Consider the following 17,078-nt stretch of genomic DNA (forward strand, 5'->3'; position numbering starts at 1 on the left):
TTAATTTTACATTTCGTTGGTGGTGTTGAGTATAACTAAAATGTGACCTATTTTAGTAGATCACACGAAACAGAATAAACAGGAATATAACTAACAAGCGTCAGCCAACAGGTGTACATATAATAATATTTATTTATTGTGTATAACTTTGCAAACATGTTACATCAGAATTCATGGATTCATTAAAAGCTATTTACACTGCTAGTTTAAGATTCCCACGTTGTACAGTGATATTGAAAGATACCAAACTCTGGATATATTTTACTGTAGCAAATTAGGTTGTAAGCAAAATATTAATAAAAAATATAGTTTGTAGCAGTACACTTGGTGTTTTTGATCATAAGCGTTTCATTTCAGCTTTGCAATGCTACTGTCTCTTTACGTTTCAGCCACAGCAACAAGAATATCCTGCAGATACATGTACATAATTTTTTTTTGTCATATTGCCTACTGCCCATAATATTGTAGGTGTTTTTAACTGTCAACATTACAGAGAAATTATTGTAAACATATTTTGGAATGTCAGTAACATCAATTTTGTTCAGATAAACAGTTTTTAAATCAAATGCATCATTGATTATCATCCGATAAATAAGTGCACAAGTACTTTGGATCAGTTGTTGTACATTTAAAACTATGAAACCACAAATATATTATACGTTTTGAGAAGCAAAACACATGGCTTACTTTAGTTTTGTACCACAATAAGCAAGGATATTTGGTGAAGTCCTTTCATAAATTGAAGTAAAAGCACTGAATTATAGAGCTTATTAACAACTAAATCACATTGTCTGTACATTTAATTAATCCATCTCTTTATAGGTCAACAACATGCTACCAGAGATTGAAGTTAACTCCTGAACACTGATCATTTCCTATGATTGGTAAGTTACATTTGCTAACAGTCTTTTGCAGTTGCCAAACCTGTTTTCTATCTCGCTTTCTGTGACAGTGATATTCAAAAGCCCACCAGCCACTGAGGCGGGATAATAAGGGTTTGTATCTTCTGACATAATTTACATAAAGTCATTTCACTCATCGGCTCCATCAAAGAACCTCATTTTATCGGAGTGCATAGAGTCTTTCAGTCGTTGAATGGATGAAGCTGTCTCAGAAGAGTCAAACGTACGTGTGATTTGTTGAGTTATAACGATTGTTTCTTTGCTTTCACTTGATGTTTCCTTAACTAAATGCCTCTCGTATACCGTTCTCTTGCCGCTTTCCGGTTCTTCGACAGTCCAGGATGCAGCTTTGTAAGCCTCTGGTTCTAGGGGAAGGCCTCCTGCTGATTGGATTTGGAAATCAGTTAGCAGTTTGGCATACTGTGATTCTGGTGTCGCTTGTATATTTGATGTGAAGACATGTAATTTTCCTGAATCCAGTCTGAGCGTGTCTTCCGATGAAGAAGAAGCTCCAGACGACAAAATTGTGATTTTCTCAGGCAATTTCGGCTCAACCGAGATAATCTCAGTCCTTGTGGTAGAAGTAATAACGTTACTATGCATCTCACCAAGACCTGAAGCAACGTTGGGATCAGAGAACTTGACTGTGACCACCTTTGTTGGAGATGATAAGGACAGGCCAAGATGCTCACTAGTCATTGCAGAGCTAATATCAGCAAAGGCGTCTGATGACTGGACTGAAGACGTGGGACTTATTTCCTCATCCGATGTTTCCCCTACTGGGCTCTTTTCATCCTTCTGCTCCTCTTTTTCAACGGTCTTGGCAGGCTCTGATGGGGAGGACAGTCCAAACCTGGGGAATTTAAGCCAACTTGTCCTCTCAGGACTTTTAGTAGTATCTTGCTTTGTTTCTTTTTCCTTTGCCTCTGGCTGCTTTCCATTTGGTTCCACTGTTTCTTGAACTTCCTTTAAAGTTTCAAGTTGTTCTTCAGATTTTGCAGCATCAATTTCAACATCCAAATTCCTGATGATCTCACCAAATGATGTCAAAGTAACTTTTTGTGATTTACTCTCTCCTTTTGGATCAACTTCAATTTTCAGCTGATCTTCTTTGGATTCAGTGTCAACTGGAACATGTTCACCTTCAGCGTTGGGTCTTGAAAAGCTCAGCTTTGGCAGTTTAAATGATGGTAATTTAAATTTACTTGGAGATCCAAGATCAACGCTGCCAGCCTCATCCGTTTTAATATCAACACTTGGACCTTTGATGATGAGAGTAATGTCCTCCTTATGTTTAGCCCCATCCGTTTCATCTACTTTGTCTGAATCCGGTGCTTTTACAGTGACATCATGGGTAGCAACTTCGAATTTCGGCATTTTCAATGTTGGCATTTTAAATTTTAATGGCAATCCTCCAAAACCTTTTGACTGAGCTTCAATCTCAGAATCTTTCATTTCCACACTGGCTGAATATTCTTTGGCTTCAATATCTGGAAGTGTGACTTTGGCTTTAACATCTGTCACAGTGATATCTACGTCTTTCTGTGATGCATTGATATCTTCGGATCCTTTTATCTTTGGTAGAGCAATGCCAAACTTTGGTAATTTAAATGTGCTTCCTTGTCCATCATGTTCAGCTTCAAGCTCAGGAGCTTTTATTTTCATTTCAGGTTGCTTGACTATCACTTCTCCTTCCGAAAGAGAAACATCAACATGTGGTAGCTCAGCACTTACCGTGGGTTCTTTAACACTTGACTTCGAAAAAGAAAATCTGGGTAGGGAAAACTGTCTTTTTTTCAAGTTTGGATCAAGTTCTGCAGCAGGAGGCTCTTCTATTGAAACGGCCCCTGATAGTCCTCCTTGGACTTCTGCTTCTGCCTTTGGTAATGTGACATCCACTTTGGGTGTTTCAGGTTCATCGTCAGAGGCTTTACCAGCTGACCTTGAAAATGAAAATCTTGGAAATGCCCATGTTGCTTGTTTTTTGGTATCAATGTCAACTGCCGGTTCATCTGGCACTGAAATGACACCTTCAGTTTCTTTGGCTTCAGCTTTAGTTTCAGGTAAAATTACATCTACATCTTTCTTTGATAAACTTATATCAATGTCAGGCTGCTTGACTTGAGGCCCAGAAAAACCGAAACTCGGTAGTTTAAACTTGCTTCCTTTTCCTTCATGTTCAGTTCCTGTAGTTTTAATATCGATTGATGGGCCTTCAGTGTCAATACTTGGCGCTGTGATGTGAACTGAAAGCACTTCTTCCGGACTGTTAATGTCTGTATTGGGCCCTTCTACTGTAGCACTTGGAGTACTAACTCCGAATTTCGGTAATTTGAATGCGGGCATCTTATATTTAGATGGTGATCCTTCAACATTACTTGTCTGGACATCAATTTTAGGAGCTTTAATTTCCACTTTAGCAGAAGATTCCTTTAGTTCAACATGAGGGAGTTTGACTCCAGCTTTGGCTTCTGGTAAAGTAACATCTCCCTCAACCTTTGATAAGCTTAAATCAATGTCAGGTCGTTTGTTTTGAGGCCCAGAAAAGCCGAAACTTGGTAGTTTAAACTTGCTTTCTTTTCCTTCATGTTTAGTTCCTGTAGCCTTAATATCTATTGATGGGCCTTCAATGTCAAGGCTGGTTTTTGCTATGTGAACTGCAAGATCCTCTTCAGGAATTTCAGCTCCATCAAGTTTGAAGTCAGTCTCAGGCACTTTTACGGTAGCACTTGGAGTACCAACTCCAAACTTTGGTAACTTAAATGTTGGCATTGTATATTTTGATGGCGATCCTTCTGTACCCTGTGTTGCAATCTTGATCTCAGGACCTTTAATTTCCACTTCAGTGGAAGGGTCTTTCAGTCCAGCTTCAGGAAGTTTGACTTCAGCCTTGGCTCCTGGTAGAATCACATCTACGTCTTTTTTTGATAAGCTTAAATCAATGCCAGGCCGTTTGGTTTGAGGACCAGAAAAGCCAAGACTTGGCAGTTTAAACTTGCTGCCTTTTACTTCATGTTTTATTGATTGGCCTTCAGTGTCAAGGCTGGGTGCTGTGATGTGAACTGCAAGAACCTTTTCAGGAATTGTTATGTCAGTTCCATCAATTTTGATGTCTTTGTCTGTATCGGGCACTTCAACCGAGGCAATTGGAATACCGACTCCAAATGTTGGTAAATTGAATGTAGGCATCTTCAATTTTGATGGTGATCCTTCAGTATTCATTGTTGCAGCTTTTATTTCAACTTCAGGTCCTTTGACTTCAACATTGGGCAGGTTAATTTCAGCTTTAGTTTCAGGTAATGTCAGTTCAAAATCTTTCTTTGATACACTTGAATCAAATTCAGGTCCTTTTACTTTGGGCATTGAGATGCCAAACTTTGGCATTTTAAACTTGCTTTCCTGCCCCTGTAATTCTAAATCACCTTCTTGTGGCTTCACTTCAACACCAGGGTGTTTACCTTCCACATTCCCTTCTGGAAGAGAAACATCAACGTTTGGGACACTAACATCAACTTTAGACTCTTTAGAACCTTGCTTTGAAAATGAAAATCTGGGTAATGAGAACCTTGGCTTCTTCATTTTGGCATCTATGTCTGTGGAATGTGCCCCCTCCATTGAAATACCTGAGGTTTCTTTGATATCAATATCTGGAATATATACGTCTGTTTTGACCTCTGGTAGTGTAACGTCAACTTTTGGGGCATCAGCGTTAACATCAACCTCAGGTGCCTTAACGCTTGCCGTTGAAAAGGAAAATCTTGGCATTGTCCAAGTTGACTTTTTCAACTTGGCATCACCCTCTATTGTTTCAACATCAGGAAGTTTGACTTCAGCTTTTGATTCTCCTTTTATTTCAACTTGGGGGAGGTTGACTTCAGTTTTGGCTTCTGGTAGAGTCACATCTACAGCCTTCTTTGATAAGCTTATATCAATGTTCGGCCCTTTGATTTGAGGTCCAGAAAAACCAAGACTTGGCATTTTAAACTTGTTTCCTTTTCCTTCAGGTTCAGTTCCTTTTGTTTTAATATCTATTGATGGGCCTTCAGTTTCAATGTTGGGTGCTGCAATGTGAACTGAAAGAACCTCTTCAGGAATTGTAACGTCTGCTCCATTGATTTTGATGTCTCTGTCTTGCACTTTTACGGTAGCACTCGGAGTACCAACTCCAAATGTTGGTAATTTGAATGTTGGCATCTTATATTTTGATGGTGATCCTTCTTTTCCCTTTGTCGCAATCTTAATCTCTGGAGCTTTAATTTCCACTTCAGCAGATGGTTTTTTCAGTTTGACTACAGGGATTTTGACTTCAGCCTTTGATTCAGGTAGAGTTACATCTACATCTTTCTTTGATAAGCTTAAATCAATGTCAGGACGTTTGGTTTGAGTCCCAGAAAAACCAAGGCTTGGTAGTTTAAACTTGCTTTCTTTTCCTTCATGTTCACTTACTGTAGTTTTAATATCTATTGATGTGCCTTTAGTTTCAATGTTGGGTGCTGTAATGTGAACTGCAAGCACCTCTTCAGGAATTGTAATGTTGGATCCATCGATTTTGATGTCTGTGTCCGTATCGGGCAATGCCACAGTGGTACTTGGAAGACTAACTCCAAATTTTGGTAATTTGAATGATGGCATCTTGAATTTTGATGGTGACCCATCTTTACCCTTCGGCTCAACCTTAATCTCAGGACTTTTAATTTCAATTTCAGCAAGAGTTTCTTTTAATCCAACTTTAGAGAGTTCGACTTTAGGGAGTTTGACTTCAGCTTTTGTTTCTGGTAGTGTTACATCGACTTCCTTCTTTGAAAAGCTTAAATCAATGTCAGGACGTTTGATTTGAGGCCCGGAAAAACCAAAGCTTGGCACGTTAAACTTGGTTCCTTTTCCTTCATGTTCAGTTCCTGTAGTTTTAATATCAATTGCTGGGCCTTCATTGTCAATGCTGGGAGCTGTAATGTGAACTGAAAGCACCTCTTCAGGAATTATTATGTCAGATCCATCGATTTTTATGTCTGTGTCCGTATCGGGCAATGCCACAGTGGCACTCGGAAGACCAATGCCAAATTTTGGCAATTTGAATGATGGCATCTTAAATTTTGATGGTGATCCTTCTTTACCCTTTGGCTCAACCTTAATCTCAGGACTTTTCATTTCAATGTCAGCAGTTGTTTCTTTTAATCCAAATTGATGGGGTTTGACTTCAGCTTTTGCCTCTGGTAGTGTAACATCAACATCTTTCTTTGAAAAGCTTAAATCAATGTCAGGACGTTTGATTTGAGGCCCGGAAAAACCAAGGCTCGGTAGTTTAAACTTGCTTCCTTTCTCTCCATGTTCAGTTCCTGTCGTTTTAATATCTATTGATGGGCCTTCAGTGTCAATGCTTGGTGCTTGAATGTGAACTGCAAGCACCTGTTCAGGAATTTTAATGTCAGCTCCATCAATTTTGATTTCTTTGTCTGTATTCGGCACCTCTATGGCAGCACTTGAAGTACTAACTCCAAATTTGGGTAGTTTGAATGTTGGCATCTTAAATTTTGATGTCGATCCGTCTGATCCTTTCTTTACAACTTTGATCTCAGGACCTTTGAGTTCCACCTCAGCAGAAGGTTTTTTCAGTCCAACGTCAGGGAGTTTGACATCAGCTGTTGCTTCTGGTTTAGTCACATGTATGTCTTTCTGTGATAAGCTTAAATCCATATCAGGCAGTTTGATTTGAGGCCCAGAAAAACCAAGACTTGGTAGTTTAAAGTGGCTTCCTTTTTGCTCCTGTTGGGTTTCTGTTTTATCTACTGATGGAACTTTAGTTTCAATACTGGGCCCTGCAATGTCAACTGCTAGAACTTCTCCAGAAATTGTAATGTTAGTTCCATCAATTGTAATGTCTCTGTCCGTATCTGGTACTTCTACAGTAGCACTTGAAGTACCAACTCCAAATGTAGGTAATTTAAATGATGGCATCTTAAATCTTGATGGTGATCCTTCTGTACCCTTTTCTCCCATCTTGATCTGAGGACCTTTAATGTCTACCTGGGCCGAAGGTTCTTTCAAGCCAACATCAGGGAGGTTGACCTCAGCTTTGGCTGGTAGAGTCACATGCATATCTTTCTTTTCTAAACCTAAATCAAGGTCTGGCTGTTTAATTTGAGGCCCAGAAAAACCAAGGCTTGGTAGTTTAAACTTGCTTTCTTTCCCTTCAGTTTTGATAACTATGGATGGGTCTTCAGTGTCAACAATGGGTGCTGTAATATGAACTGCAAGCACTTCTTCAGGAATTGTAATGTCAGCCCCATCAATTCTGATGTCTTTGTCCTTTTCTGATACTTCCACAGAGGCACTCGGAATATTAACACCAAATGTTGGTAATTTGAACGTCGGCATCTTGAATTTTGATGGTGATCCTTCTTTATCCTTTGTTGCAACCTTGATCTCAGGAGCTTTGATTTCCACTTCAGGTTGTGTGATTTCAACACTGGCCAGGTTGATTTCAGCTTTGGATTTTGGTAATGTGACTTCTAAATCCTTCTTTGATAAACTTAAATCAAGCTCAGGTCCTTTAACTCTGGGCATTGAGATGCCAAACTTTGGCATTTTGAACTTGCTTCCCGATCTTTCAATGTCACTTTCTTTAGCTTTGATATCTACAGATAGGCCTTCAGTGTCAATGCTGGGTGCCGTGACATCAACTGTAGCTCCGTCAATGTGTAAATCCACATCAGGTTTGTCCACACTGACCTTTGAAGTAGCAGCTCCAAATGTGGGTACTGTAAATGTTGGCATTTTAGGTTTTGACAGTGATCCTTTAAAATCACCTATTTTTTTTCCGTCAATCTCATGAGCTTTAATTTCCACGGAAGCAGATGGTTGTTTTATTTTGATTTCTGGAAGTTGAACTTCAGCTTTGGCTTCTGGGAGCGTGATGTCTACATCTTTCTTTGATAAGCTCAAATCAATCTCAGTTCCTGTTACCTTTGGCATTGTGATTCCAAATGTCGACATTTTAAACTTGCTTCCCTTCCTGTCAACATCTGCTTCACATTCTGGTAGTTTTGTTTCAACTTCCCCTCCTTTCACTTCAACATTTCCTTCTGGAATTGCAACATTCACATCGTGAACGTTTGCATCAACTTCTGGGGCTTTAACACTTCCTTTTGAAAAAGAGAATCTGGGCATTGAAAACCTTCGCTTTTTCAATTTTGCATCAATCTCAACCTCTGGCTGTTGCTCTATCGCAACAGTGCCTAAAATATGTTTGACTTCAATCTCTGGCAGCCGGACCTCTGCTTTAACGTCTGGTGCATCAACATCTGTGTGGGGCACAGCTATGTGCAAGTCTGCGCCACCTATTTTGATTTCATTTTCTATGTCAGGTACTTCAGCGCTGAGATTTGGAGTGGCAGCCCCAAATTTAGGAAAATTAAATGTGGGCATTTTAAATTTTGAAGGTGACCCTTTCTTACTGCTTCCTTGAGCTTCAATTTCAGGTGCTTCGATTTCCACTTTAGCAGAAGGTTGTTTTAGTTCAACATCGGGGAGTTTGTTTTCTGGTACTGTGACTCTGAAATAGCTGAAATCAGTTTCAGATCCTTTTACTTTTGGCATTGATGTTCCAAACTTTGGCATGTTGAACTTGCTTCCTTGTCCATCCATTTCTGCTTCTCCCTCTGGTAGTTTCATGTCCACCGCGATTGTAGGAGCTCCTGAAAGTTCAACCTCCGCTTTAGCCTCCGGTATTGTCACATCTACGTCTTTCTTTAAGAAGCTTAAATCAATTTGAGGTCCTTTTACTTTTGGCATTTTCATTCCAAACTTCGGCATTTTAAACTTGCCATCTTGTACATCCATTTCTGCTTCACACTTTGGTGCTTTCATATCCACATCAATTATAGGAGCTTCTGGGAGATCAACTTCAGCTTTAGCCTCTGGTAGAGTCACGTCTACATCTTTCTTTGAAATGCTTAAGTCAATCTCAGGTCCTTTTACTTTTGGAAATGTGATTCCAAACTTCGGCATTTTGAACTTGCTTCCTTGCACATCCATTTCAGCTTCACACTCTGGCGCCTTAATATCCACATCAATTTTAGGAGCATCTGGGAGTTTAACTTCAGCTTTAGCCTCTGGCATCGTCGCATCTTTATCTTTCTTTGGAATGCTTAAATCAATTTGAGGTCCCTTTACTTTTGGCATTGAAATTCCAAACTTTGGCATTTTGAACTTGCTTCCTTTCCCATCCCTTTCTGACTCGTACTCTGGTGGTTTTATTTCCACAGCAATTTCAGGAGCTTCTGGGAGTTCAACCTTAGCTTTGGCCTCTGGTATTTTCACATCTATATTTGTCTTTGAGATGGTTGAATCAATCTCAGGTCCTTCAAAAGTTGGCATTGTGATTCCAAACTTTGGCATTTTGAACTTGCCTCTGTTTCCTTCGAGTTCAATTCCAGTCTGGGAAAGTTTTATTTCCTTTTCAGGTTTCTTTACTTCCACCTTTGCCTCTGGAATGAAAACCTCTGCTTTTTCAATACTGACATCCATTTTAGGGGCCTTTGGGAATTTGATTTCAGCTTTGGTCCCTGTAAATGTAATATCTGTGTCTTTCTTTGATAAGCTTGAGTCTACATATGGCCCTTTGACTCTAGGCATTTCAGCAGAAGGTAGTTTTGGTTTTACTTCAGGGAGGTTGAACTCAACTTTGGCTTCTGGTAGTGTGACATCTACATCTTTCTTTGATAAGCCTAGATGAAATGCAGGTCCTTTTACCTCTGGCATGGAAATTCCAAACTTTGGCATTTTGAACTTATATCCTTGTCCTTTAGGTTCGGTCTGCAAAGCTTTCATCTCAAGATCATTTTCTTTAACTTTGGCCTTTGCATCCGGCATCAAAATGTGTGCTTTTTCAAGACTGACATCAACTTTAGGGACATCCGAGTGTTTTACCTCAACTTTTGACTGGGGTAATGAGACATCAACGTCTTTCCCCGACAAGCTCAAGTCAAATTCTGGCCCTTTTACGTTTGGTATTTTGATTTGAAACTTTGGCATTTTGAACTTTTCTCTCTGTCCATCTAGTTCAACTTCACCAGGCAATAACTGCATTTCAGTTTCATGTTTTCTAACCTCCATCTTAACCTCTGGAATTGAAACGTCTACTTTTCCAACATCAACCCCTGGAAGTTTTACATCAGCTTTTGTCTCTGGTAATTTTACATCTACTTCTGTCTTTGGTAAGCTTAAATCACTTTTAGGTGCTTTCACTTTTGGCATAGAGAAATTAAGATGTGGCATTTTAAATTTGCTTCCTTTCCCGTCCTCTTCAGTTCCTGTAGTTTTCATATCTACTGAAGGGACTTCCGTTTTCCACGTTGGAAAAGAAACATCAGCTTTTCCAAGACTGACATCAATTTCAGGAGCATCAAGGACTTTTACTTCAGCCTTGGCTTCAGGAAGTGTCATATCTTGGTCTTTGTTTGATAAGCCAAAGTGAATTTCAGGTCCTTTTACTTTTGCGGTCGCGATTCCAAACTTTGGTTTCTTGAACTTGCTTCCTTGTCCATCAAGTTCACCTTCAGGCTGCCTTGGTTGGATTTCCACTTCAGGTTTTTTGACCTCCATCTTTCGCTCTTGTATAGAAGCCTCTACATTGATGTCAACCTCAGAAATGTCTTGGCGTTTAATCTCAGTTTTAGATTCTGGTAGTGTGACATCTACATCTTTTTTTGATAGGCTTAAATCAATTTTAGGACCTTTTATTTTTGGCATGGAGATGTCAACATTTGGCATTTTGAACTTGCCACTCTTTTCCTCTTTTTCAAGTATTTGTATCTCAGCCCCATCAATATTTATGTCCTTGTCTGCATCGGACACATTTTCGCTGATGATCAGAGTTGATGCTCCAAATTTGGGCAGTTTAAATGTGTGCTCAGCCTTTGGGCGTGCAGCATCAAGATTAACATCAAAACGTGTAAACCCAATGCCACTTTCATTTCTGGCTGGTGATCCTTCAGCTGAATCAATGTATTCAATGCCTTCAATTTCCGGTACTTTGACATCAGATGTGACTTCTCCAATCTTCGTACTTGTGTTTGTCTTTGATATTTGTACTTCTTGGAGGAATATAGTCCTTTCGTCTTTTACGTTGTCACCTTTTTGCTCAGAGATATTTTGTTTTGGAAAGTGAATTCCAACATCCGGGATTTTTATTTCTGGTTTTCCAATCCCAAAGCTCGGTATCTTTTTCTTTGCCTTCTTTGATTTGTCGTCTTGTGTTTCTTGTGTCAGAAGATTCACCACTTCTTGTTCACTTTCCTTTCCAGGGATTAGGATATGTTCTCTTTTATTTACCGCTTCGCCACTTTGTTTAGGCTCAGTTTTGTATTCCTTTTCAGTTTTTTTAAGATCTACCTTGGTCTCCATTACAAATTCCTCTGAAGTAAGATAAGATGGTGTGATCTTTGGGAGTTTGATTGTTGTTTTGGAGATTTCATGAGTGGCAGTGATGTCCGCCTTACTGAAGTGTGCGCCCTGTTTCGTTTTAGTCGGTGTTTTCACTGATATTCTCTGTGCATTTGCGTCTATAACAGTAATTTCTTCTGGAATAAGCATTCCACTTGTGTCAACCTTAGGCAGCTTAAATCCAGGCAATTTAGAAACTGCCTCTTTCACGCTGTCCACATCAATCAACATTTGTGCAGTTTCAGCTTGAATCTTTTCATAATGGCCTGTAAAAACAGCTTTAGGCACTTTAATTCCTTTGGCTGTGGTTCTCATAGACATGTCCTCCATACCTGGAATCTCAATATCTTCACGTTTTGGAAGTTTTGTTTTGGAAATACTTTTTGACAGTCGGTCATAAGGATCTACTTTCTCTTCTGTACCCTCAGTAGTAAGCTGCTCAGTTTTTGTTGTGCATTCTCCAACATTTACATCAACTTTTGCAATGTCATTAAAACCTATTTTAGGCATTTTAAATGTTGGACCTGTCTTTATTTCTTGTTTCTGTTTAATGTCCTTGCCTGTCTTAGTTTTTTCTTCAACTTTCTGTGGAGATTTTTGTATCAGTGTAACATCAGATACTTCAAGTTCCACCTTTGGTACATTTATTCCCTCTGATTTGGCTTGGATTACCCTTGAGCTATCACTGCTGATTATTTGGGTATTGGCATCAAGTGCTGGTTGATCTCCTTTTCTATTTTCAGATTGGTCTGCTGTTTCAATACTTGCCCCAAGCGTTTTCAGCCTTTTTGGTGATGATTTTGGCTTTGCATCCTTCTTGTGTGATTTATCCTTCCCCAAAATTTTCATTTTTAATTCAGACCGCTCTTTCTTCTTTTTCTTCCCATCAGGGGACTTGACACCAGAGGAGCTTTCTTCACCTGCTAGAGCCAAGGTTACATCTTCTGTTTTCAAAGTGCTATCTATAGTGATGAGTTCCACCTTGTGTTGAACAGTTTTAGGCTCTTTTTCCTCCCATCTTAAGTCTTCAAATACCTTTAGCTCCTCTGTCACATAGACCTGAGGTGATTCTCCTGAGGGACTTCCAAGGGTCTCAGGGGAAACCAACTGCGCAGTTGTTGGTGCATCTGTGTCCTGGTCTTCTGATGAACTTATGCGACCTCTCTTTGACAAAAGAGGAAGCTTTATTTTATGCTTCTTCTTGCCCTTCAGGGCATCCTGAGACTTTATAGGGGACTCAGTATCGCTTGTAGTGGGGCTAAGCTCAAGCTTTCTTTGCTCCTCAGCCTCTGAGGAGCTGTGAGACCTTGAAAAGCGAGACTTTTTTTTTCCTTTTCCAAAGGAGGGAAACTTAGGCCAAGAAATGCGGGCATCACTACGCCTTTTGGTTTTTCCATTCTCTCTCATCTCTGGAGCGTAGACATCTTCTTCCTGTTGAGCAATATAAATATGACATGTCAGTTTTATACCCAATACCTTTTTGTTATCACAAAGAATCTGACAACCTAAAAATAGTTACAGGGATGACGTCAGATTCGGTGACTGGTTCCGTCTCTGTGATGACTGGTGTGCGTTTCAAGCAGAGCTTTACTTTGTAAGCCTGAGCGTGCTCCAGAATCTGAATGGCGTCCTCGTATGACATGTTGTCAAAATAAACAGTGGCACTCAGAATTTGATCACCTGTGAAACAAGAGAAACATATTTCAGAAGAGCACAGACGAGAAGGCTATCAGTCAAAACCGTTTTATTAGAAAAAAACTGGGAAATATTCAAAATAATCAATTACAGTATGAGTCATTAGACTTTGCAACTTGCTCTTTAAGTTTCTTCAGTTCAATTCATGACATTTTTTAAGGATTACAATATTTGAAGTAGATATAAATAATAGTTAACATTTCAAAATTGAATAAACAACATACAATATTTATGAATACATTTTTACTCATTTATTGTAATTGAAAAAGAGAATGTCTCTATAATTGTTACCCTCTTTTAGTTTCAGATTTGAGGCAGGTGACTCTGGTACCACTTCTTTTATGAATATTCCCTCTCTCCCTCCTCCACCATAAACAAGACCCTCTGAACATCCATCTTGGGCTGTTTTCACCATCACCCCAGACTCAGGGCTGTGGTCTTCCTGTTAACACATCAAAACAGAGAGGATGCAACCGTTTTACCTTTAGCTGTTTAATGATCTGCTCCAACAGAGATACAGAGAGGACAACTTGGGAATGTCTCACCTTCAGTTTACTCATCTTTGGAGTTGAGCGCTTTTCAAACATGGACCCGAGCCCAGACTTTTTACTTTTCTTTCCACTCCCACTTTTGTGGTAATGGTCATGGTCTGCTTCGCACTGAAAGAAGAAAAAGCAGTACATTTAATTCTAACCAAACATTATTCTGGACATACTGTTGCAGTCTTGCAGTTTTTAATCAGGCAACACAATATCTGCTCTGAGAGGGAAGGGTAATATACTGTAAATACAAACGTGGCAGTAGCTAGGTCTGGATAATTATTGCAATGTGCAACATTCAACAAAACAGAAAGCCAATGTTACACCATACTCTTTTGACAGTACACAAACACTGATATGGCAACTGGTGTCATTGATATATTGTTTCCTTAAATTAACTGATTTTTGCAATCCATATTTATTAAATTAACTGCTTTGTGTAATCGATATACTGCTCCGCCTGATGCTTAGCAGGCTTTGTATACGAAGAGGCTATAGGTGGTTTTGTTTCCTAAGAGGCTGCATACACTTAAAGGTTTTGAAAAATGTAAAGTGCCAAAAGAAGATTTACCTGCATCAGAGATCTAGTTTTAATTTGCTAACAGAAGAACAGATTTTGGATAGATAACCCTTACAAGCTTGCTTCTTTTGGTCACACGATTATTTTTCCAACGTCATTTGTAGATGGCCTAAACAAAGTACTCTGTTGAATCAAAGATAGCCTTTTGAGTGACCAAGTGTGTTAATACCTATTATACCTATATAAGTAAACACGTAATAGTGTGCTCTCTGTAATAATCTGATTTCTAAAAGGTCATGTTAAAAAAGAAACTAATGTTCCCCAGTTGAGGAAGCCCAGTTATTTCAGCTGTTTATTTACATTTTATTATGTATTTATTATTACAGTGCATGTAACAGGTTCTCAGATGTATTCTCTTGACCTGGTTTCTCCCCGTTACTGCAGTTTCTGTCTCTGTATAAATGGTTGTGTGTCGATGATCTGTACCTCTTTGTCACTGTCGGTGTATTTTTCCGTTTCAGGATACTCCTCGACGGGGGACGACCCTTGAGGCCGTGGTCGCTCTCTCTCTGTGAACTGAGATGGCTCGTCACATGTCTGCGTGGACAGAAGGTCAGTTAGCACGAAAAACAGTCACATGGTTTATCCCCAAAGCAGTTGAATAATTTCAAAGAGATATTATGACATGAGTCAGTTTAGTCAGATTTTACTTCATCTGCCTAAAAGCATCTCCTCTTCTTTAACCACCAAGTAACATTTTTAATAACATTCATATAACTGAGCCTGCACAACTGTGTTGAGCAAACTGCATCAGGAAAAGTGTGATAACACCTTGCTCTGCCAAAGCCAGCATTGACTGGATGTTCTGCTCTTAAAACTTGTCACAATGGTAGTGTGTTGGCCGGTCTGTGATACCAACACCAGAGGAAAATATCTAAAAAATAAATGTTTTCATATTATTTGTTACAGATATTATGGTTGCCCAGAGCATTAACCCCAATGACTTTGGTTATCCTTTGAATTTTAACTTACACTTACGGGTAAAAAGGGTCATGTCAGGATATTTTGCAAACTAATAACTAAGCTGTAACAAATGTATTTATTTTTACATGCAAAGCTTCAATTTTCAATTTTCAAATGACCCTTTGATAGTCTTTCGCCAGACATAATGACGTCATCACCCTTAAAAATGTAATAAAACAAATACTTAAAAATGTTCAATTTGTGATGTTCGAAAAATAGCCTGCAAACATCAAAATGCTAACTTCTCAAATATTCCATTGTTTCATTAAGATGATAAATAGTGCACATATTACCTGTAGTCCTCTACCCTCCATGCATTCATATAGTTGGTTTTGTATTGTTTAATTTGAAAAGACAGGCAATACATACAGTTTTATATCAGCTAAATTATATAAGTAACCAACATGGATGTCTATGTCTCTTCTTATCAAAGTATTGTATGCTTATCAACTTATGGTTTTGAACAAAGGCCTTTTTATCAAGTAGTACAAGAAATGTAAGGTGTGCCCAATTTGAAAGGCTACAGTTTTGAACATGCTGGTGTTTTCTTGTCTAAAACAAATTTGAAGAAATAATCAGAAAGTCCTTATTCTTTATAAGTCACTCACTGAATCGTCCTCTGTACCAGGCTCTGGTGCTCTTAGCCTCCGACCAGCACCTGTTCATAAGAAAACACAGAGAATAGACAAAGCATAAATACCAAAAATAAATCTGACATGATAGAAAATGACTTAATTTGAATATATTAAACTTGTAATGGTATGTCAAATTCACTTTGTCAAAGCTATCTCAATCAGAGTTTTGTTCAAATAATGAATGAAAGCAATACAGGAACTGCGGCAAATGTAAATTGTCTGCTGTTTATCAAGACTTCCAGCCTGTGGCTCCTCCTAACAATTGTTTCCAGGCTCAGAGACAGAGAGAGACACTGGAGCCGATGATGAGACTATTTCGAGTTTCTTCCTGGCAATAATTCCCCCAGAGACCCACTGCCTCATTTGTCTGTTAAGTGATCCGCTGCATTGATCCACAGATAAGACTCAGCTCAGCCCTGATGGCTGCCGAAAAGGGAAAGTCTGACTCCAAATGGTTAGTCAGATTATTATTATAATTACCCGCTCTGATACCTGATCTCTAATAGATTTAAATTCATTTTGAACTGCTCTGTATCCTTCATTAATTTAATGTGAGGTTAATTCCATCAGGATACTACTAATGGAGGAAGAAGGTTTGTTAGTCTTTCAAATGTTCTCGATGAAAAAAAACAAGCAAATTCCCAAATGACAACGTTTGCATAAATCAATGCTTGATGATTGCAGGTAAACGCTGTTGCTCTTTCTTCCACATTGTCTGTGGTTTTAGATCCTCATTGGTTGATTTAGTTCATCATCATCAGGAGGCGAATGTTATGTTGTCGGTACAATTTACAGCGTTCTTACGGTCATTAAAAACCTGGAAAAGTCACGGAAATTCAAAATGCAAATTCCAGGTCCTGGAAAAGTTATTGAAAACAATATTTTTCCCAAAGTTTTGGAAAAGTCATGGAAATGTAACTAAAGTTTCATCAAATATAATTTATATTTGACCCAATCGCCGAAATAGTAATACTATAAGGATAATAAATACTGTATCGTATAGTAATGAAATGTAAAATGGCATTTAACTGTCGAGGTGTTTTGCTGGTGAGAGATTTTAATTGCTTTAGCGTGTAGAAGCTAGTAAGGCTTGATTTGTTTTTGATAGGCACAACATGTTTCATATGCAGACCTTTGTTCCTGTTCCATGTTAAAATAAACCATTTTCAGTGGTACCGCTGAGAAAGAGTACTTTTTTTTGGTCATGGAAAATTAGGTAAAGGTCATGGAGAAGTCATGGAAAATCATTGGTGAAAAAGTGTATGAACCCTGAATTTAGAATTTTATAAAATGTGGTTGCACTACACATGGAGAATCCAAT

The 17,078-nt window shown here is 38.8% G+C and overlaps 1 protein-coding gene across 1 annotated transcript; it reads right to left on the bottom strand.

Annotated features, from left to right (window-relative positions):
- Positions 1-130: 130 nt before the first annotated feature.
- LOC104958105 (neuroblast differentiation-associated protein AHNAK-like) lies at positions 131-15,780 on the bottom strand (the record flags this gene model as incomplete). Its single annotated transcript, XM_010785814.1, has 6 exons — positions 131-12,776; positions 12,865-13,025; positions 13,332-13,482; positions 13,586-13,699; positions 14,586-14,696; positions 15,731-15,780. Coding segments are annotated over 6 exons (12,332 nt in total), but the record flags the coding sequence as incomplete, so codon positions are not given.
- Between the last annotated feature and the right edge of the window lie 1,298 nt (positions 15,781-17,078).

The sequence above is a fragment of the Notothenia coriiceps genome, unplaced genomic scaffold, assembly GCF_000735185.1.
Source record: "Notothenia coriiceps isolate Sejong01 unplaced genomic scaffold, NC01 NC01_scaffold00028322, whole genome shotgun sequence".
Taxonomy (NCBI): Eukaryota; Metazoa; Chordata; class Actinopteri; order Perciformes; family Nototheniidae; genus Notothenia; species Notothenia coriiceps.